This window comes from Dicentrarchus labrax, unplaced genomic scaffold (genome assembly GCF_905237075.1).
Source record: "Dicentrarchus labrax unplaced genomic scaffold, dlabrax2021, whole genome shotgun sequence".
In the NCBI taxonomy this organism is placed as follows: domain Eukaryota; kingdom Metazoa; phylum Chordata; class Actinopteri; family Moronidae; genus Dicentrarchus; species Dicentrarchus labrax.
Genome location: NW_026136715.1, coordinates 9,655,175 through 9,678,084, shown reverse-complemented (window position 1 = coordinate 9,678,084; position 22,910 = coordinate 9,655,175). Strand labels below are relative to the sequence as shown.

At 39.1% G+C, this 22,910-nt stretch overlaps 1 protein-coding gene across 17 annotated transcripts in view; it reads right to left on the bottom strand.

Moving 5' to 3' along the window:
- si:ch73-181d5.4 (uncharacterized) overlaps positions 1–22,910 on the bottom strand; it is a 31,826-nt gene that overhangs the window by 8,803 nt on the left and 113 nt on the right. For 15 of the 17 annotated variants that reach the window (XM_051423947.1, XM_051423950.1, XM_051423953.1 and 12 more), the window contains exons 2-16: positions 21,620–21,701; positions 21,455–21,520; positions 20,185–21,346; positions 19,830–20,082; positions 19,324–19,617; positions 18,968–19,148; positions 4,231–4,765; positions 3,546–3,705; positions 3,279–3,395; positions 2,257–2,358; positions 1,934–2,084; positions 1,194–1,815; positions 899–1,052; positions 711–800; positions 418–613 (exon numbers count right to left, since the gene is read on the bottom strand). In XM_051423947.1, coding sequence (XP_051279907.1) covers positions 418–613; positions 711–800; positions 899–1,052; positions 1,194–1,815; positions 1,934–2,084; positions 2,257–2,358; positions 3,279–3,395; positions 3,546–3,705; positions 4,231–4,765; positions 18,968–19,148; positions 19,324–19,617; positions 19,830–20,082; positions 20,185–21,346; positions 21,455–21,497 — 4,060 coding nt within the window. In that variant the 5' untranslated portion in view covers positions 21,498–21,520; positions 21,620–21,701. Of the gene's footprint in view, positions 1–417; positions 614–710; positions 801–898; positions 1,053–1,193; positions 1,816–1,933; positions 2,085–2,256; positions 2,359–3,278; positions 3,396–3,545; positions 3,706–4,230; positions 4,766–18,967; positions 19,149–19,323; positions 19,618–19,829; positions 20,083–20,184; positions 21,347–21,454; positions 21,521–21,619; positions 21,702–22,487; positions 22,874–22,910 lie in introns of those variants that run through there. The other 2 variants (XM_051423948.1, XM_051423949.1) reach the window with 2 other exon arrangements.

Below are 22,910 nucleotides of genomic sequence, written 5' to 3'. Positions count from 1 at the left end.
AGGAAATTAAAACCACAATTGGACCTTAAAACTCATAATTAACGAATTTATAATACAGTTTCCTAAAGTAAAAACTGGAAACATTTAGGCAATATGCCGTTTGTAAATAAACAAATGTCACATAATTTTAATGGAACAACTTGTCTAAAATCATTACCTGCACATTAAATACTTTAATCTAATTCCATTTTGACATTTTATAGAAGGGACTTTGTTACTTTGTCAATAGAGATGTAAGTAAGAGATGGTGTTATGGCATTTGTATATCATAAAACAGGTGAAAGATTATTCATTTAGTGAGATATTGCAGCTCAAATATAAGCTTTTACTGTTGAGCATCGGAGGTGTTAATATAGGCCCTGGCCCATTATATCATTCACTCATTATATAAGACTGTTAGTTGAAGCATTATCACACCTGGTCCTTCAAGTGGTTGTAGTATGGATGGGATTGATTCCTTTGCACTGAGTGGGACAAGGTATAAATCCTTGATAGAACGGCTGCTATTGGCGACCACACCAAAACGACCTCTGCTGCTGAAATAGGAAAATAGGGAGACATAGGCCACCTCTTCCTCCTCCGTTGCTGGGTGAAACCGGATCACACATAACTCCTAATAAGCAAAAAACAAACAAAAGAAGATTTAAAATATTGATAGATTTTCAATATTATTGTACAAGACACAAATAAAAACTATATTTACTGCTTGCCTTTGTAAGAGAGGTCTTTAGTTGTGCAACATAGTCCCACACTGTCTGAGGCATGATTCGTCCTCCAATTTGTATGGTATCAGGTAGATCCTACACACAAGAAAAACTGTTCATACCTTCAGTTGAATTAATTACATTGACAGATCTTTTTAATACAGTTTAAAAAATATTATTGCGCAGTACTATACCGCTTTGAGATTTTCAGCAGATCCTGAAACCAGATATCCTTTGGTGACAAACTTTGCTACATTGAGCATATTAAGGAATCCTTTCCACACTATGTCTTCCTTAGCCAAGAACTGAGCAGTCCCACTTTCAGCCGGGGATTCAGAGATCACGGTCCTGTGACACAAACCACAACAACACAGTGACAATCATATCCACACATTATGCTGACTTTGCTATATACTACATAAAACAGAATAAAATAGAATAATTCTCTTTTATTCTATGTGCTTCAAGTTGGCACAGTTATTTAAATACCTTAAAGATGTGCCATAGAGTCTGGGATCAGCCATAGAAGATGGTTTCATTAAGATAGATTTAGGTAATGTTTTTGTTGGTGGTAGTGAGGAGGCTAATGCGGATGGTGAGGCCGATTTAGTTTCTTTAAGAGGAGCGTACTGGGCGGATTGGTTATGGGTTGTGTTACTTGGACCAGAGGTGCCACTAGACGAAGCAGAGAACCTGCTTGCAGCAGTGCGGGGATCACGCCTTGAGATGGTTACTGTGGAGACAGCTGGAATCACAACTGGTGTATACGCTCTCTTTGTGGTAGTAGCATTAGGAATGTCTGGAGTTGGGGACGCAGGGGACTCAATGACAGGAGAAGCTGGAGACTCTAAAGTAGGTGAGGCTGGAGAATCCATTATGGGGGAAGCAGGGGATTCCACTATAGTCAATACTGGAGAGTCAATGGTAAGGCGGGATGAAGGATCCATTAGGAAGGATGTTGGTGAATCCATGTCAGGTGAGTCAGGTGGTGCCCGCAGAGGAGAGTCATCTCCTGCAGGCCTTCTCCAAGAGGGTTCATATTTATCTCTTGCTTCAGAAACCTTGGGTTTTTTCTTTGTGGGCTCCTCCTCGTCTCCAGCTAGTATTTGGCCTTTGGAAAAGAAAAAGAATCCACATTGAAAAACTAAAATTAACAATGGGTGGTCATAGGATAATGTAATATGTATATTATGTATTGCACATCTATGGTAAAAAAAAATTTAATTCACCTGTGCATATCTTGCATTTCAGGTCAAAGAGGTGAGCTTTGTGCTCTGATGTTGTGTCCTTAAGCATACAGGCGAGGATATCTGGTACAGCAATGCTTGGTTGGCTTGTTCTGGTCTTGAGAGCAGGAGCAGGAAGACTTTTCTTCTGTTCCTGGGAAACAAAATATACCAACACAAGGCACAAAAACAATGAGACTTACAAAGCTATCATAACACTCATAGCCTTTCACGGGAAAAGTTTATATGGAGCAGGACAGACAATGCAATGACCATGTAAACATTTTTAATTCCACCAACTGAATGCAAATGCAGCAAGTACACACCGTGCTTCTATCCGGTCTAGCGGGATTCAAACTGGGCAAATCAACCTTCACTGCTTCAGGCTTCGGCAGCAAACTTGTCACTTGAGCAGTTGTATCCTTAACCTAGATACATACAAGCAATGGAAGAAGATAATTACCTCTGACACAAACACTGTTTGACTTTCTGAGGCCTGATAATACAGAAATTCTGCGAGGCAAGTGGAAAAAAAGATTCTGATGATCCATTTTCTTTGTTTAATCTAAATTGTATTTTCTCCTGTGTTTATGACTTCAGAACAGGTGAACAGTATACTGCTGGCAGTAGGGAAAAAGGCTCTGACAAGATGGATGATGAATGTTGGACTGACCATAAATAACTGGATAGATGTTACAATGGAGATTTACATGATGGACAGGGTTACATTTTCCTTGAACTTAAAGATGGATATCTTCATATAGCACTGCAATTTATCAAACTGTCAGACAATTGTGTGAAGCCAACCAGCTAAAAACATTTTTTATATATTTAGTTTATGTGTTTATTTGTTCCCCTTTACCTTTCCCTCTCCGGATGTATATAGTTATGTCTCTCTTTTTTCATAGCTACCCCTTCAAAATGAAAGGAAAGACTCTGGACCAATCTAAATGACAATTAGGTTGAGAAACTATATCAATGGTACAAGATATTTTCTTACTCCTGATTTATTTGTATTACTATTACTCAGGTTTTGAATGAACCCTTTCTCTTACTGCTTATATACTCATTTGTATTGTTATTTTGGATGTAATAACGTTGCTTTTTGTGAATGTTTGTGAATTGAAAAGAGTCAAAGTTCTGCCAGGATTATCAGTGCTGTGTTAAATTACTTAGATTTTTTTTTATTCTGTAAAATTAAGGAATTTAGATTACTTTTGCGACTTTTTTTCTACCCGTTCTTAAGTCCGTTTTTTTTTTCTCACTTGCCTCTCAGGACTTCGTATTGATAACAAGTTCAAGCATAATATCTGATGTTGTCTTTTCTTTTGTTGTGTTTACACTTTACCTCTGTTGTTTCTTTTGCATTTGGCTCTGATGCCTTGGTAGCTTGCATGTCCTTCTGGCTCATCCTAGCCAGTCTGAACGAACTGATCTCTCCACGTACAACCCGATACAACAAGCCCTTGAGAGAACCAATAATTGGACTGTCAGTTTGCTAAAAACATAAATAACTATGATTTGCTCCTAAAAAAAAAAAACACACAATAAAATTTTTTGCAATATTGATTCAAATGTATGGTTACAGAAATGGGTTTATCAATGTAACACAAACCTTGTTTCTTGGGTCTTTCAGGTTGAACATTATAGTTCTGTACTTGTTCATGTATTTGCTGTCTGTGTTGCGAAATATGTCGAACATCTCCATCTCAATGCTCGCGACAAGCTTTGCAACTTCACTCTCAGACATCTCCAAGTCCTCACAATCACACACCCTTGAAAAATAAAAAGGCAGTTAGTCAACAAATTTGTTGTGCATCACTGCTTTAAAAGATTGGGATGCAAATTTAACACTTTTATTGTAAAAGTGCAAAAGCCAAAAACATGTTCCTGGAGTCTATAGTGATTAAGTTAATCTAAAGTTAATCGATTTTTGTGAAGGATAGCTGATTTTACCCACGGATAAAATATTTAATATGAAGATCATCCTACTTACAAAATGTGTATTCTTTACGAAAACTCCACTGAAATTTAGATGACTGACTGTTATAATAAAAACCTTAAAAACGTAATGAAGTAAAAGGCGGTGAATTTATTTTTCCCCATATGCTGTAGGTTAAATGATGCTATTGCATGCCCATCAGATCATGTCCATGTTGTTTTTAAACATGCTTGAAGGTATGGGCGTTCACTTTTTGGCTTCTTCCACCATCACTTTGCATTTTGAATGCACAAGTCAGATTCATCAAGAGTATAGTATGTGTACATGAGATCATACAACCCTGTGTAACAGTTCTCACCTTTTGAACAGGATGCTGGTGAGGGAGCGCTGGATGCTCTGTCTGACCTGGTTATTGGGCTGAGATGGTCTAGAGGAGGGAGCACTGGGTGCTGGTGGCACCAACAGGTTTCTGGTTTCATTTAGCAGCATGGGGGCTGAAGAAGGCTTCTGGCATGATGCTGAAGCTGACATGTGGCTGGACGGAGGTAGGGATGCAGACTGCTTCTTTGGTATGACATATGTGGTCTTAGTGACCATGAGGGCCCCTGTTTCATGATGTCTGGGAGCTGAGGTGGATGGGGATTGTGCAGCTGGAGACAGACTAGATTTTGCTAGGTTGGGTGGTATAGAGGGATCTGATTCTGTAGATTGCTGCTTAGACACACCACTGTTGATTGGCTCCTTTGCTTTTTGTTGAGAGTGGCTCTGTGGCGGGGCTGGCTTAGTGGCAGGCTGGGAAGAGGGAGCAGCATCTGTAGAGGTGTCTTCTGGAGATTGTTTTGAAGGAGCTGCAGCCTCAATGTCAGCCTCTACCTGTTTACTGTCCTTTTCAGCTGTTAGAAAAAAGAACAGCAAGGAATTTATGAATATGAAGAAGTCTATAAACTGTGACATAAACCAACATGTCACAAGAAATGTAAATCTGTGGCTCTCCATGAATAAAAACAATCCCCACCTAAAATGAACAGGGACTAACTAAGGTTTGTTTATAACATACATGTTTGTTCAGTTCATAAATTAAATGCTGACTTTCCATCTGCAAATATATATCTAATCAAACCTATAATTGATATGGTCAGATAAGGTAGATGCCAGATGACAGATGGGGCCTATAAAGCCTGGTGAGTTTATGATTGTAAAACTATTAGATAAAATTAGAGGCGAAATATGCCTTAAACAGTTTAAAGACATAATGTATGAACTAATGCCTCTTTTCCCCCCACATTATCACACTCCTCCTCTACCACACCTATAATATATTAAAATTATTAAATGTGCCCAAGTGCCTTTCCTCAGTTTGTTTACACAGATTAATAGATGTTTTCCATTAATAATAATAGCATGTCCTTAGATTAATGATTTTAAATGTTACCAAAGCCACACATGTTGTACTCTGAAGAGTGAGGACAGTGTTTCATATTAGGAAAGAGTTTGGCTCATTTACATTTATGACTACCCTGACACACTCTTGTATTTTGTTTTGTACAATAAGAAATATGTAAACATTATTTACACTTCTTTGTTACCTGCAAAATGCCTGGGTTACTTGCACTGAAGACTTAACAGTGCATTAACACACAGGATTAACACACAGACAAATCTTTCAAAATGCACTTAATTCATGGTTAAGTATAGTTTTCTGCTCCCTAAATCCCTCTATGCACATTTGCTATTTGAGGTATTGACCAAGAAATTACCGATACCTATTTTACTGTTACTGTACTGATATTTCTACAGAAATACTGGGATATTCATACACACGTTTTTGTGAATCCTACTTCTTTGATCCTGAGACTAAACTTAGGTTCTATTTAAATTGCACACTTCATTTCTTGAATCAAGATTTTATTGCAACCTTTTAAGCATCTTTCCCATCACTCTTTCACGCAGAGCCTCTTCCACTGCAAAGGACCCAAAGGACCCATCCCACCCTTCACACACACTGTTTGCCCTACTGCCATCAGGCTGAAGGTTTCGCAGCACCAGAACCAGCTCTATGATGTTCTGTAACAGCTTCTTCTCCCAAGCTGTTAGACTTTTAAAAACCCTGCTGCCCCCCACCACATAAGGACGACATATATTACAGATATTTATAGCACCATTGGAGCGCGGGAAACTAAATCTTGTTCCTGTGTACTCCTGTATGTGGAAATGACAAACTACATTAAACCTTGAACAATAAGTCATCGTTAATTAGGCTTCTTCAAACCTAATTACAAAAGAACATAATTTGTTGTAGATGCTCAATGAATAGTTTTGATGGGCAGCATATAAAATCATTTTCCCACAGTGATGGGACTTATGCGTGGTTTTCCGAAAGCACACCAGAAGTTGTTACTCAACTCCACCAGTGACCTTCAGTTTTAAAACACCAGTTGATCTACGTACAGTTCTTTGTGCAGTTTTTGTTTTATGTTTTTACTGTATGGACAATATGTTTAAAGTCCTCTTTGATCAATCAACCACTGTATTTAACCAGAGATACGAATATGTTTTATACATTTAAAGGTTTAGTTTCTGAACCTTCATCGTCGAAGTCCCACTGGAGATAATCAGATCAGACTGGGCCTTATGGTTGAACAATGAATAATTGCCTGGTTTTAATGGACAACATGAGATAACACAAAGCGTAAGAAAGAAACTTAGATACACTGAACCAAAGTAAGACCTGTAAAAGTTGTGTTGTATGGATTGGTAGCCCCATCCATCAGGATTTATGGTCAGATGGTGGTAAAGGCTGCTGTGGTGTGCAGTTAAAATTTACTCAAGTACTTAATTTATACATTAGGAGTATTTTCTTCTCCCTTTATATTTCTAAATGTTGTATTTTTGACTGCACAACAATTATTTGACAGATTTTGTCAATAGTTGTGTTACAAATTAAGATTTAAACTTCCATTCAAATGTGAGGATTTTCTGCTTTTTCATTTCATTTATTTTTTTTTTTTTAGGTTTGGGCTATCGGTCAGACAAACATTGTGAAGGTGTCACTTTGGGCTGAGTAATGTAATGGAGCATTTATCTCTATTTTTACAAACCAAACAATCAATTAATTACTTGAGAAAATACTTAATGGATTATTCCACGATGAAAATAATCATTAGTTGCAGGCCAAGAGGAAATAGTTAAAGATGACCTCCACCTCAACCAACTACAGCATAAAACTTTGCTTTTATATTAATCCACTAGTGATACTAATCAAATGATATAATATATAAATAGTATTACAGTCACAGGAGTATTTTTTCTGCATTTAGTGCTTTTACTTTTAATACTTTAACTACTTTAATACATTTTCCAGATTATCCTTAAATAATTTCACTGAAGTGTAATTTTCAATGTAAGACTTTTACTTATAATGGTGAATCTTTACAGTGTGGTATTGGTACTTTTACTTAAGTAAAGGACCTGAATAATTCCATCGCCGCTGTCCATCGGAACTATTTATGAGCAGCAAGAGTAACTCCAGTTCTGAGGTCAGAGGCTTGGTCAATATTAAGTGGCATGCATGTTTAAGGAGCAATCAGCGCACCCATGAAAAACTATAAAAACACAGGGAGAACAAGCATATATGAAGAAAAGCCTCAGAGGGGAAAGCTGGGATGTTTGGCTAACCACTGAGCCATTTGCTGTACATGAGCGTAGAGATGTTTAGAAGATGCCATAATTCAGTGTTGAACTTTATGGAGATGGAATGGGCAATGTGACATCTGTGGTGTGAGGTGTCCACTCCAAACCATCTGTTAATGTAGGTGATTGTAGAAGGAATATTTACAGTTTAGAATAGTGGGTTAAAAGTTGCCTCGTTTGCACTTTGTATCATGCCCAAAAGGCTACGTTAAATTAAGACAAATTCTGTACAGAAAACAACGGGAAAGAAACAAGGACACATCTTCCAACAGATAGTAAACACACTACATAGCTCAACAGGTTTGAAAACAGAAATAAAGTGAATGATGGTTTAATGCGTCTCCTGCAGATACTTCCCATTCTGCTTTGTGATGATGAAAGACAGGAAGACCAACTATGAATGAATGAATGAAAAACAGAATAAATGAACTAATGAATGAAGGAAAAAAGCAAGGAACAAATATGTAAGTGAGTCACTTTCGGTGTCCATTGTTAAGAACGAAGAATCTTTATTTGTGCAGGATGCTTCAGTGTGTGTGTGTGTGTGTGTGTGTGTGTGTGTGTGTGTGTGTGTGTCAAAGTTAGAAAGAAACAAGAGCATTTGTTTTAGTAGGTTTGGTTTCGAGGTATGATGGGTATGAGGAAAATCCCAGCACACCTCTATCAATTGTTTGGAATACACGTATCTATGAAACTATGGTACATAATCGTACAATCAAGACAATCCCTTTTAAAAGTGATATTAAGATCAACTCAACTAGATCTTTAATATTCATGCAGTCCTCACAGGCTGACATGCAATTTCTTTTTCAGGGCATTCGTGATGGAGCTTCAGTGAAAGTTCAATAAGGAACACTTGGCCTTTATTCCTGTTGGTGGATTTCTGCATTTCCTCTCCTCTAACCTTCTGTCGAGGTCCCTACATTCAACATTCAGACGTCACCATGTCTAGCCAATGATCTTTACTGGACCCAATCAGGTCCTCAGGCGGCGTTCTTTAAATATCATAGTAATTCTGCCATTCAGTCTTTCAGACCAACCGCTGTGCAACCCACTGCCTCCCCATCAGCACCATTACCTCCAGGATGTTCCAGGAGATTCAACTGAGAGTTTCCATCAACCACCTGCTGGCTTTACTCCACCACCATCAGCATCCAGACTCCAGGGGATCCTGTCCTATCTCTTACCCTCACATAGGCCTATGATTAATGACGAAGCTTCACATCAACAGGGTCTATTCGCTAAAGGCTTTCTCTGTTGCTGACCTCAACACATACTAATATACACTTCCAATTTACTATATTCAATATACATATTATATGATGCAGCTTCTTTTCTTTTTTAAAAAAAATGTGTATTTTTATATTCATAGGTATTTAGATTATTTTGTATGTGTGTGTAAAGTATTGCCACTTCTTATCTTAAACAGCTATATATTTTATTTATCCATTTACTATTTTATATGATTACACCTGTATATGCAGTTATAATTGTCTTCCGTTTGTTCATGTTCAGTTTCTAAAAAAAAGTGTACTTTTACTTTTGGTATTTTTTAATTTAAATGCTTTTGTATTTTTATTTAAGTAGAAGATCTGAGTACTTCTTCCACCACTGCTCTATTTAGCATTGTATATTTAGTGAGATCACACTCAACTAAAAACATTATCCCTACATCATGTAATATTTATTTTAGCACTGTTTTCTTTTCCTGTTTTTCGTAGCCAATCTTCTACTCTATAAAAGTCCTCCACCCTACTGAGAACAACAGTTTATGTTAGAAGCTATCTTAAGGGCTACGATGGTTCAGTCAATTTCCTCAAATTTACTCTTATTTTTAGAGGGAAATTCTAAAGAAAAACTCACAGAATGTCATCACTATGATTAAGGACTACAGCCTTACAGTCCTTTTCTGTTGACTATAGGTACTTTGCCTGATTTTGTTCAGCCACACGATAATAGAAATTCAGTCTCTTTCAAGGTATTAACAAATCAAAATCAACAAATCAAAACATTTCACTTAGTTCTTTCTTATCTGTAATATACATTTTTACAAGCCCCCCTTTGCACAAAGCTAAACTTAACACTTCAGCAGATGATGAATTTGCCTGAATCAAACTCACAAGTGATTACTGTCATGGATCTACACCTCCACTCAAAGTATATACTTTATAATCACTGTACGAACCATCATGAAACAATGACCAGTGTTGTTATAACCTTGGTTGTCAGGCAAACTGACTGGACCTTCAATCTATATAATTTTTATCCAGTTATGTTGCTGTCAAATGAAAACACAGCTGGAATGACAATATGAGCACAGCCCTATGTGATATATTAAGGCGACAGATATACCACACTGCTGTATCATTTATTAAACCATGAAAGAAAACATGTCCTTGGATAAGCAACATGATCCTGACTGAATTTCTCACTTTTTCACTCGACATAACTGTTTAAAAGTTATATTGTGTACTATTGTGTGACATTTCACTGTCTGCAGCTTATTCTCCCATTCCTAAATTCTGTCTTTGAAGACAATCTGCAGATATTGTGAACAAGTTTGTTAATTAAAATCAATAAAAACTGCTGTAGTTACAACGGAAACCTCACCTGAAATGTAACTTTATTTCATTTTACACGTTATTTCTTGTTGAGTATGAACGCACAGCCAGTTTAGACTTCAACAGATGGTCCCGACTGCAGCCAGCCTCATCAAGGTAAAAATGCTCTTTAAATATGTAAGATGCTTAATTATTAATAATTTTTCATAATCTGAGCACAGATTGTCACTGCTGTGTGTTTGCTTTTGGCCCATGGCCCACATTAAGTTTACCAAAACTAAGGGTTAAGGGGAATGTCAGTTGGTGTTTGGTCATAAAGCAAAGTATTGGACAATTTTAAATTCTGATAAAGATGGCTCAAGATAAAAAAGTTTACTTTATCACCAAAGTTAATACAATTTGTCCTGAGGGGGGACATGAATGCATGTGTTATCCAACCAACAGTAGTCAAGGCATTTTGCTGCAAACCAAAAATGTCAACCTCATTGCTGCACTAGAGGAAAAGTCAGAAGATCCACAAAGTCGGTGGGATTCATCTTCTGAGAACCATGAATGTCTGCACAAACGTTTGTGGTAATCCATCCAATAGTTGTTGAGATATTTCAGCCAAGACAAAAGTAATGGAACCACCTACAGACTGATGTTGCCAATCATACAGCACACATACTCTGATGGAGTGGCTAAAAATATACTCAAAAAAATAATCTACACAGTAATCTTATAGATTAGAGCATTCAATATAAATGAAATGCAACAAAAATCCAAGATGTGAACGAAATCTCTTATCCATCATTTCTAAATCAGCCAATGGCCAATAGTATGCACCTTAGCACTGAGCGATATGCCGAATGAACCAGTATACTGGTTTAATCTTCCTGGATGATATTTATTTTTCATATAATGCCATAACAGTGCATAGCTGAAACAACTACTGTAGCTCTTCAATAGGCAGCAAAACACATAATTTAGTTCTTATACCTTTTTTGTACTTCAGTTTTGTTTTGACTATGTTGCAGTTTGTACAATAAACATTTTTTAAATTCTGCAACTGTTCCATGCATTCTGATTCCTTCATATATTGCATAATTTGTATGCTAATCAAAGCCATCAGTATATACATGTTGGCATTAAAATGTTTTATATTCTATGTATACCTGACAGAAGAATAAGCCAAAAAAAAGGATGTGACATACCATAAAATGACGTTTGGTCATACTACCCAGCACAACTGCAGCTTTTTATGTCAAACATAAGACCGACATGTGATTTCAGCCTCACCCTGAACTGGAACGCACTGAAGTGGTCAGTGGTTTTCAATGAACTACCGTTTGTCCTTAAGACAATAGCTCAACATTTTCTTGTCCAGAATTAGATGAAAAGATTTATAAAACTCTCATATCTGTACGGCAAATATGAAGTGGGAGACATGAGAAAGTTACCTTATCTTAGCATGGATGAATATATCTAATAGTAGTATAGTGAGAGGAAAATCAGCTGTAGAGCCAGTGTATTTTCACATCTAACTCCGGCCAATTAAGATTTTATTTCGACTAGTTTGACGATAGGAAATACAGTTACAGCTCTGGGGAAGATGAAGACACAGCAGGGACAGGCTCGGTCAAGAGAAGCATAAAGCAAGTAGAGGAACATTGGAAGTCGGGCATCAGAGAGACAGCAACAGCGTGTAGAGATGATTGACACAAAAGTTGGTGGAAATACTAATAAAGGTGGTTTGGTGAATTTTATTTTATTTCTGTCAAGTTTGAATGAAGTGTGTTTTAATATTGCCTAAGAAGGTCTTAGTTCTGTATAAGGTAATGTATAAGAGAGAAAACAGGTGCTTTTCTTTTCCTTTCTTGACATTTAGTGACTTTATTCTTGTTTCTAAAATCTATGAGAGTTTGTTGCATGTAGTGAACTCACCACTCGTTTCCCAGCTGCAACTACTGGGGGGCAGTGATTGGGGGGCGCTGGCGCAGCAAACATGCATTGGCGAATATATCGGCTATCACCAATTTTAAAATATCAACCTATCCTAGCCCAGCCAGCCTGAATCCCTGCTAGGAAGTTGGACAGGGGACTCACTCTCTCCCTTCTACAGACTGGAAATATAGTTTTTTTTCTCTTTGGTTGCACATTATTTATTTGGCCAGTAGAGGGTGCTCGTGTTTTACAATTAAATATTGAGGTATTGGATGTATTAAACTGTTGGAAACATAACAAGGAAATTCCAGCTTTAAGTGCATGTCATGGAGAAACAGTAGTAATGAGTTTGAAACAATGCAACAAATAGCTACAATGGAGAGAAAATGAAATCATCGATTTTGGCTAAAACCTAAGACATCTATTGGCAGCACCTTAAACTCATCCTCAAAACTAAACATGCTCATATGTGTGGACTGACCCACAGCGAAATAAATACGTTAATATTCCAGTCTGACTTGTTACTGCCATAAACACTGAAACCGGAAAAAACAGAAATCACATGCCTTTCCCATGGCACTTACACCACATCATGTGGTCACACTGCACTCAGGCCGGACAAAGTCCAACTGTATACTCGTGGAAGGAATTTAATTTACCATAACAAAGAATCAAGAATGAATTCAGTGACACATTTTGTGTCACTTCCCAGCAACAGAGCTTTCCATATGACTAAAATGTGGCTAATACATTTGTGCTTGGGAAGATGTTATCCCGGTGGACCCTAACAGGACTTCACACCAAACAATTAAAGCGTAAAATTAGTGGATCAGTTATTTGGAGGTTTTACGAACAAAGCCAGAACTGTGCTCAGCTGGTGATGTGTCTTTGGTAGAGAGGGAGGGAAACTTGATGTTCAGTTGAAAAGTCTGCAGTTTTACAATCACACTCGTGTAGAAATCTATCCTGGTGTGTACAACAAAGGTGGTTTTGATTATTTAAGTTGTAACTGCTACATGTGGGCTTCTATAATAAAGGAATGTGTTACTTGGGGAAATACTAATTCGAGGGTTGGGTTTCATTGTGTGTTTTTGCTCAATAATGCAGAGCATGACTCAAGTTTCAGGCTAACAGCAATGACATTTCAACTAAAGGTAGAGGGGGGGGAAACATGAAGCATGATATTCCACACAGAATATTATGTGTGGAATACGTTTGAATTAAATATGAAACTATCAAAGTAAAAAGCCTTTTTATTCTTGGCATCATTAATGTCAATTAATTGTGTTGTTTATCTCTGTGTAGAGCCATACAAATGGAGCAGAACATGTTGAAATGACAATGAACTGTTCTGGATGAAAATTAAAGTTTTGAAAAGATAAGTGACAAAATGAACTGTGCCCCCCCCCCATCAGCATCTCTAACTCTTTCTTGTGTCTATTAAGTATCACAAATGTTAGGCACAGGAGCGTCCCTGTGACTTGGGGGTTAAGGACCAGACCATGAACCACAACATCCCTGGTTAAGGTCCAGACAGGGAACTTTGTTGCCGTTTTGTAATCTCTCTACTCTCTGTGATAAAGCCACAAAAATGGGTCCCACAAAAGTACTGGTAGAAGTTGCTCAACAATAATAACACAGCAGGTTGTGTCACAGATCCTGTTTGTTTCTGGGTCTTGTTTTGTGTCTGTTGTGTTAGTTTCTGATATTAAAAGAAATGTGATGGAAAATTCTTACTACAATCATGTATACGTGTGACCCTTAAACCATCAGGGCCTGATGGTCGGGGTTCCTGCCTCACTTGCCCTGCTGATACTCCAAACATAGATATACATGAGTAATGTGCAGTCACTGAACTTCATGTGTGTGACGCCTCATTGTTGTCATGTGACACGCACAGGTTCCCAATGGTACAGAAGGCATTAACTTATAACCGTTAAGATCAAAATCTACTTGTACTTTCTCCGTGGCATTGGTTCCAGATTATCGATTCTACCAGAGGGTTGTGATAGTTCTGTAAGCTGTGATCTTTTCCTTGTTCCATGTTCTTAGAAGCATCATAATATAAAAACATGCCAAAATAAAACCATTTCACACCCAAGTGTTTCAACAAAATAACACTTGGATCAAAAAATCTTTCAAAGCATCTTCCTTTGATCCTGAAGACAAAAAAAGTGACACATATGTGATCATATCATTTCAGAGTAAGCACTAAAGTATGTTATTTAAGATTATGGAATTTTTTCCCTTTCTTTTTTTCTTTTAAATATAAAGGCATAAGTCCACTATTACAATGACCTACAATGAGTTCTGATTTCCTGATATATTTTACATACAGGAACACCTGAAAGTACATCCTAAAACATCCTATACAACCAAAGCTGACCAAACTTAAAAAGATTTAGTCAATGCCTGTTGTACAGATGCTTATCCACAGTAATTGTTGAATGGTGAAGATGCTCCTTGTTGCTTAGTGATCTGTAGTCAGTTATGTACTTCCCCCACAAATATTGAAAGTCAAAAAACACAGGTGGGGGAAACTGATGCCTTCTCATCACTGAAAGCAACTTCACCCCACAGTTTTAGTTTATGAGTAAAGACTGAAACTATCTGGTAGTAAAGTCAGATACTGTGTGTTGCAGGAAAACCTGCACTAATTTAAGCAATGAAAAACCAATGTGCTGATCAAACCCCATCCGTCTCCATAACTAGTCATCACATATAGGTCATCTTCTTTAAACAAACTGTAAATGTATTGAGATTATGCTTGCTTTCTTTTGTTGAAGAAATTATTTCAGGTTATGTTGTGGCAAGTTACAAAAGTCACATTAAACATTTAAAAATAAGGACATTTGTTATTGCAGGTGAAGTGGAAATATTGTATTATACTACATATACTGTTTGGAAAATTGTGTGAAGTATCGCTATGAAGATAATTTTGACAGAAAGTTGTCAATTTGTCTTACGCGTCGACAAGCAATGCAGTGAGGCACCAAAACTTTCATTCTCACTGAGGATCACTGGGAGTACTTTAGAGGGCCAGCAGAAGCAATATCCGCTCCTGTCATCTTCAAAAAGCCAAAAATGTAACTTCTAATGAAGGCCACACTTAGTTTCCAGAGTTCCATGATGTCATGTTATGCAGAGATGAAATTGTGCAGCAAGTCACGTGCTGCGACACCACCGTTCATTGGGATAACGCCCTGAAGACCTGCTGGTTAGCAGATGCTGTCTCAGCCTGTATCATCTCATGACCTCAACCCCACAGTGAACCTGTGAGACGCCCTGCAACCCAACAGCTGGAGACGTGACCTCTGCAGCCTGACGAGAGCAAGCAGCTTAGTCAGGACCTTCCCCAGACATGTGGCAGCACCTCACAGCCGCACATTTAGAGGCTCAATGGCTCCAAGAGGCATCAAACAGAGGTAGCTGCAAAAGGTGATCACCAGTGGTTCTGACGGACCGCTGGGCAACTATTAAATGCAGTTATTGTATAAGAAAATGTATGCTCCTGTTATTGATCTTATATTTATCTATTTCAGTGTAGTGTTGTTGTGCTGTCAGTATAGATTAAGACTTCTCAAAGTTCCTAACATCTTGATACTTTGATCAACTAAACTACAGTCCAACTGAGATGGTCTTCCCTCTCACTCTTCAACCTACTTCGGTTTTTCAAAATGCAGACAATGTAGGCAAAGACATTGGAGTTTACAAAATTTAAAGGGTAAGCTTACCAAAATTAGATAAATAAATATTTTTTCACTTAGCCTAACTGATCCTCAAGGCACACATATTTTTATGTGGCATGGTTTTGATCTTCTGCCACCACCCCAATACAGAAGTGCCAAATTGCACCACCTAATAATTTATTTCACTGGAACTACTTACTGATTAGAATTAACTTCCAAAGAAAACCATTTACAGCGAGGTATGTGAATTTCCCAAAGTAACATGTACACTGAAAATACATTCTGTAATTTGAATGTCAAATTCTTTGAGCACCTCAAACACATTTCATTCACCCACATAGTATTGGTGTAGTGGCAGAAAGATTTCCAGGGCAATTTGCCCTGTGAGCTTTTTTTTTTTACTGATGTCAGAGAAACAGTATTAATAATACTTAGCTGATTAAAGGTAATCAATGGAACCCTTTTCAAATTATTTAAGTTGTGAATAAAGGACCAGCTTCACAAAGCATAAGACATACAGTTTTTAAAACACTTAAGTGTGTGGGGTTCTTCATAATTTACCTCCTAGAAGTGGACTTATACTTAGTTTTAAAACCTTCTACAAAATTTGCAAGGGGTTTTATAAAACATGGCAGTTTTTAAAAGTTTAAATTTTATGCTTTCAGAGAAAATGAGAGATTTAGAAATGGGACTACTGCTGTTAAAGCCTTTAAACTTAAAACGCATTACCAATGCAGATATTTGTGTGCTACAGCATACTGACGATTTCGGTTCCCTGAACAAATATTTTTTCCATTACATTTTGGTATCTGTCTCTGCTGATAAATGACAAGCCATAAGACAAAAGCAGGCCAACTGTATGTATGTACCATTATATAGTATACTTTTGTATGTAAAGTGTACTTGAATGTAAGGTGAAATTGCTGAAATCTGAAATTCCACACTAGTTATAAAAGTTGCAAAAAAGGGCACAGAAGCTGACCCCGGATCAGCACTCCAATGAAAACAGATGTTTGCTGCGGTCTGTGTGTTTCTGTAAATATATAGAGGAATGGGTGCATATGAGAGTGTCAGCAAAAACAAAAAGTGGTATGGGTTGACAAGTAGGGGTTATTTAAACACAAAACCCACTCAGTTACTAAAAAGATGCCTGTCCCTCATCCCTAGAGTTTGTATGAATGTGTGGTGAACTGTAAGCTTTCTTCAGTTCCAGCAGCATGGAGTCTTTCTCTGAGGAATGGAACATTTTTCTGATGGTGGCCAGCTGACACTTCATCATCTTCATGGAAATGCGACAACAAATCTCCCCTTCATTGTTCAGTGAACTCCAGGTGGTCTAGCATCTGCACTGAAGAGTCCTCCAGTCCCCTCTGCATCTCTGCAGCAGCAAGAAGTCAACCCCTCCTCCTCCATATCAGCTGCCCACTCCCTACTCATTCAGAAGCCTAACCAAGCCATTATTGGCGTGTCTGTGCAACAACTGGTCCAAGGGTGTGTTTGAGTGTTGATTGATAAGGCAACATAAGATGCAGCATCGAGAGACTTGATGTAAAAGTTTTCCCTCAGGTACATGGAAAGTTGTTTGAGCATGACACAGGGATGAGGAAAGTTGTAAAATGTTATGCTGTAAGTATGTTATGAGGTGCATTGAATGGATTAAGTGCAGCAATAAATTCACTTTACTTTTATGAAACTGCAAAAAAAAAAAAAGGAATAATAATAAAGACATGTTGCCTGATAAGAGGCACAAGACTACTAATGACTTTGCTGTGTGTAGGAAGAAACCGCTGAGAAACCACTGGTGCTTGAACGTTGGGGTCCTTGTTTGAAAAGATGAACCACTGTGAGAGAAACCATCAGGTTGAAGAGGTGTTGTGCTTTGCCAACACTGTGGAACTATGACATCATTAAGCAGGCTACACAAAACCTATATATTCAGTGGTATTGAGGAGATGTGAAAGTTTTGATGTGAGGATGTTTGCTGAGTTCTGACAAAAAATTTTAATACAAAAAAAAGGGACCCTGTGACATCCGCTGCTATTTAACAGCTTCACTAAGAGATGTGCACTCCATTTTAATAAATACTAACTTTTGAGCACAGACCTCCTTTGGGCTTGCAGTATGTCGTCTGTAACAAAACAAAGTGTGCAGATCATAGTGTGTGTAGTACTTAGTAAATAAGAAAATGGAGTGTGCAGATACTAGTGTGCAAAGCTTTCCTATGTATAATCATCTTTCCAGCACTTTGGCTTGAATGTGGACACTTTAGTTTTTAACCTAATTACATTAAAAAAATCCCTCAACTAAAATATAATCAAAGTTTTGCAGTTTGACAAAAAAAGGATCATTCATCTTCAAATGAGGACACATCTGCGATGATCGTTTTTAAACTGATTAGAGAATATATATTAAAAAAAAAGATAGAATGATGTGGTTCTATATTTCAAATAATGAACAATGTTGTGTATATGTGAGGCGCTGAGCTGAACATTTGAAAACATACTGTATGCTGTGTGTGCACTGTGGGTTATGTTGAGAGGGAAACACTCCCAAACATGAAACACCAGACCGTATTCCGTATTGTTGATACTCTCAAAAGGCCAGCAGCTTATTTCACAGTACGAAGAATGTTTCCAGAATAAGAGACAAATGCGTTTGTGTTCCGCCTTCCTTTTCACCAACTAAAACTTCTGTGATCATCTTTCAGTTTTGTCATGTAGCACACGTGTGTATTCTTCAGTGAGAACCTTTGAGTTTGCAAGAGACCTTTGCAAGGTCAGACAAACTGAACATTGGAGCAGTGTTTCAGTACACTGATGGTAAAAAAAAACAAAAACTGGTAAACCACCCCGACTCCCCAGCACTACTCCACAGCAGACAGTTGCTGTGTGTTGCAGATAGCAGTTACCAGGTAGGAGACTGGTTTAAAGGAGTGTGTCTACTTGAGTACTGGAATCCTGACTAGTCGAGAGTGCTTCAGGACATTTTGGGCATTTCGAATCAACAAAAACTATAAAAGTGAACATACTTACCCACTGCTGACCCCTGCTACTTATGAGTAATCCCAGAGAAAGTGTGTGTATGTGTCGCGTGTGGCTGTGGGTATGATTGTGTCACGTAGCGCCATTATTCAAAGAGGAGAGAAAATCTGTAATGCCGAAAGAGGCCCTTTGTGCATGGTGTGTAAACTGCTGTATGATCTGAATGTGTATGAGTAGCGAATGATACATACACGCTGTGTAAAACTTAGATGATGGTATGGAAGTGGCCTGAACTTCTTTGAGACTGGGGTCGCAGGCTAAGGGAGATGCAGCCTCCTTCTGCCCTCCATCATCCTCCTCGATCTCCTCCTCTTCACCTTCCTCCTCAGCTTTTCCTGCTAATCTCTTAGACATCCTACCCGACCTCAGACCCTGTGATGAAAATATTTGTCAAAAATAAAGATACTTTATAGTATAAAGCTGATTTTTACACTGTAGTTTCCCATTAAATCAGAATCAAAATGTAGAAAAGCAGCAAGAAAATACATTACGTATACATTTCAAATGTCTATCTTAATTTATTTTTCTCCGTGTTGAAATCACTTACCTTTGCAGTTGGTCTGGCAGTAGCAGCTTTTCTCTGTGCTCGGCCTCTGGCCTTGGGCACCTTGGGGCCAGAAAGAGTCTTCATAGTGACGGCAGCGTGCTGAAGGATGCAGTCAGTGCCACAGTAAACAGAGTCCGGTAGGGCTTGTTTGGAGCATCCGGGCCCAATGCACAGAGGAAGAGAGCTGTCCGTCTCCATCTCAGCTTCAGGTTCAGGCTCTGGCTTCATCACAGGAGCCGTCTCCTCCTCTTCCTCCTCTTCCTCCTCCACCACCACAGCAGCAGCAGCAGTCTCCTGAAACCAGAGTCTCATCTTAGAGCTCAAAACCAGTCTTCATGCAAATCAGCCAATGACTAATGATGCAAATGTAAAACGATCCATCACATATTTACTGTCACACGGGAATGACTGCTGGGGCAAACAAGTTGAAAAGCTATTTATATTTTGTTGTGACTCAGGGCAGTGAGTCATGTGGAGATCACTGGCAATCCAAATGTAATTCTAACCTTGTGGGCTTGCTGCTTCTCGTGCCCCTCCCCTTCTTCACCAGAAGAACTTAGTGTCAAGCATTCGGGAAAGCTAAGCTCAGGCTCTGGCTGAGAGTGAGGCTCAGGTTGGAGTTGGCTCTGCTTCTTTGTAGTGCAAGTGGGGCAGATATACTCTTGCCCTCTCCTCTCCATCTCATGGCCCTCTGTCTTGCTGATACCAACACAGTTGCCATGGAACCACTCCTGGCAACTGTCACAGCAGATCATGAACCTAGAAGCAGTGAACACACAACAGTTGTCAGGAAGTGAAACCGACAGATGGTTGAGGTGCACAAAAGCCCAAGAGATCTTGTTACCAGAAATGAGCATATACCTTTTATTGTGTTTCTGTCGACAGATGCAGTATAGAGCATTGGAGTCATAACCCTCAGAGCCTGATATGCCTGAATACTCGCTTACATTCATGACTTCGTCTTTCTTCTCCTCCACCTCCTCCTCCTCTGGTGCATCATCATACTGGCCAGGAGTTGCATCAGTAATCTGGTCTAAATCAGAGTCTATGATTATGCAGTCTGAACTTGATCGCTGAGCAGGACTCAGACTGATATCAGAGTGAGCAGGCGATATTTCTATTTCAGCAGGGCTGTGTGGACTGTTTACTTTTTCCTCGTCTCGCAACTGCTGCAGCTGCTGTTCAGCTGGATTATCAAGCATTACCTCATCGTCTGCAATGATTGACTGAAGTTCCACGGCCCTGCCCCTCCCTCTGCCCCTTCCTCTACCTTTTCCCCGACCTCTTCCTCTGCCTCTCCCCCTTCCTCTGGCCTTTCCTCTTCCCCCTTTTCCCCCTCTACCTCTTGTGTCTCCCTGCCTGCCTTTAGATACCAGATGCTCCTTAATGTGTATCAGAGTCATTTCATCACTGTCCTCTTCATGACTAGAGATCAACACCACATCATCGATTTCCCCTCCTGCCACATTGTCCGGAGCAACAGTCTCCATGTCATCAGCAGATTCCAAATTATCAAGGACCTCAGTTTCATCTATAGCCTGCGGAGGAGGGGACTTGATGGCATCGGTGGCTTCCAAAATGTCCGGGACTGCCAGTGTATCTGACATTTCCATTGACAGGCCCTCATTGCCGCCGAGTAGTGAGAAGGCAGTGTGGAAGGCAGACCCAAAATCTTGCCATAAGCTGGGGTCAAGGCTCCCTCCCGCAGAAGCTTCTGAGGCTGGCTTGCTCTCCTCTGATGCAGGTGAGGATGGGGCAGACCACTCAAGCTCATCTATAACACTCTTAGTTGGACGAGTAGCTTTCTGGGTGGTGTGGGTTTCTTGAGTGGCCTGGGGTGTCTGGTTGGTTCGACGACTTCTGCCTCTGCGTACAATTGGAGGACTGTGAGTTAGGTCTCCAACTTCATCCAAAAACTCCCTTTTAGCGATTGTTGTCCGTCTGAAGCCCCAGGACTTTTTCACCTGAGACAGGGAGGGCCTAACAGTCGACTCTGCCCCTTCTGCCTGGTCCTGCTGTTCCTCTATGGAAAGAAAACAGGATTTAAAAAGCCAAACCAAAAGCTCTTTTGTGATCTTTTTATAGCAACAACCTCATTTAATCAACTCACAGCCTAAAGGATCTGCTTTACCTGAAATATCATCTGTAGTGCTGTTATTATCCATTGGGTCCATACTGACATTCACAGGTCACAACGCTGTCAAAACACAGAAGATGTAATTTGTTAGTTCAGAAGCTGAAAGGAATGTGTACACTTGGGCAAGTTGGATGAGGGCTAAATGCAGAAAAATGGTACCTTTACAATCAATTAGCAGATGGCTGCCAAAGCCCAATTTTCATGATGTGCAGAGTGTCATTCCACTTGTGTGTCTTTGCACCTGGATAAATGCACCAAATCACCCACATTAGATTACGAGTCAATAATGCTTCCCAAATAGACACTTTCACAGTTTAACTCAACCTCTAATACATCCACAAAAGCACTCAGTCGTCAGTGAATTAGAGCCACCGTCCTAAAACTAATTCAGTCAGACACCTCAGCTGATGATACTTCATACCTTCATGAGGTGTTGATTCAACTACTGTTGGACTGAAGTGTGTTACCGTTGGACTGTAATGTACTGAGATGTGTTTCTAGTAATTCAACTGCACTGCAAACAGCTAAAACAAAAACTGAACATTAAAACCTTCACGACAGCAGGATTTAATCCAAATCTGTTGTATTAAACTGCACTGACAGAACAACTGAGTGTATATTTATATCTATAAGCCCTGACCCCGACACAGTCAAGTCAACTTAGAGTTTTACTTTACCACATCTTACAGATCAAGATGAGAAAGCTGAAGCGATTATGTTTCATTAAATTAATATCAATACTACCACTGGGCCTAAAACAGGTGAAAAAAGAAGATTAAATTCCTCTTTTAATAACTTACTTAGAGAGTGAGTGTAAAGCTACCAGTCCACAGTTTATATTAGTGTACCAGTGGGTTTATCTTTCAGCTGTGGGCATTATAATGACATTAGGGATCACTTGATTACACCATTGGCAGCATTTTTTATTGTTATTTACTAAATCTACTCAGTGTTGACATTATCTCACGTTAGTTGGCTATTTGTGTTAACGCCTACAGAGTAGATATACACGTTGTCTGGCACTCACATGGCAAAGTCGGCCTGATGCAGACGGTTTATGCAAAGATTTGTCCACGGGAGAGATGTAAAGGTGGGCAGTCCACAATGTCCCTGTACTCTGAACCCTCGTTAGCACACTACAGACGAAACGACACCCCTTATTTAGTTTCACTACTAGACCTAATTTGGGTGTTAGGGTTAGAAACGAAACGTATCTGCTTTATAAAGCCGCAAACGCTCAAGAGTCCACCCCCACAAAAGGAAGAAGAAGAGGAGGTTTTTGTTTTTCAAGCGTTACGACAGACATTGTTCTCCGCGGCTAATGTAGCTAACCGCTAGCTGCTACACTGCCCGGTAACAAGGGCAACGCAGCTGACGTTAATCTCCCCCAGCAGCAACGACACAAGAAGTAAAAGTAGCATGCGTGTACACCAACACCGCGAGGAAAACA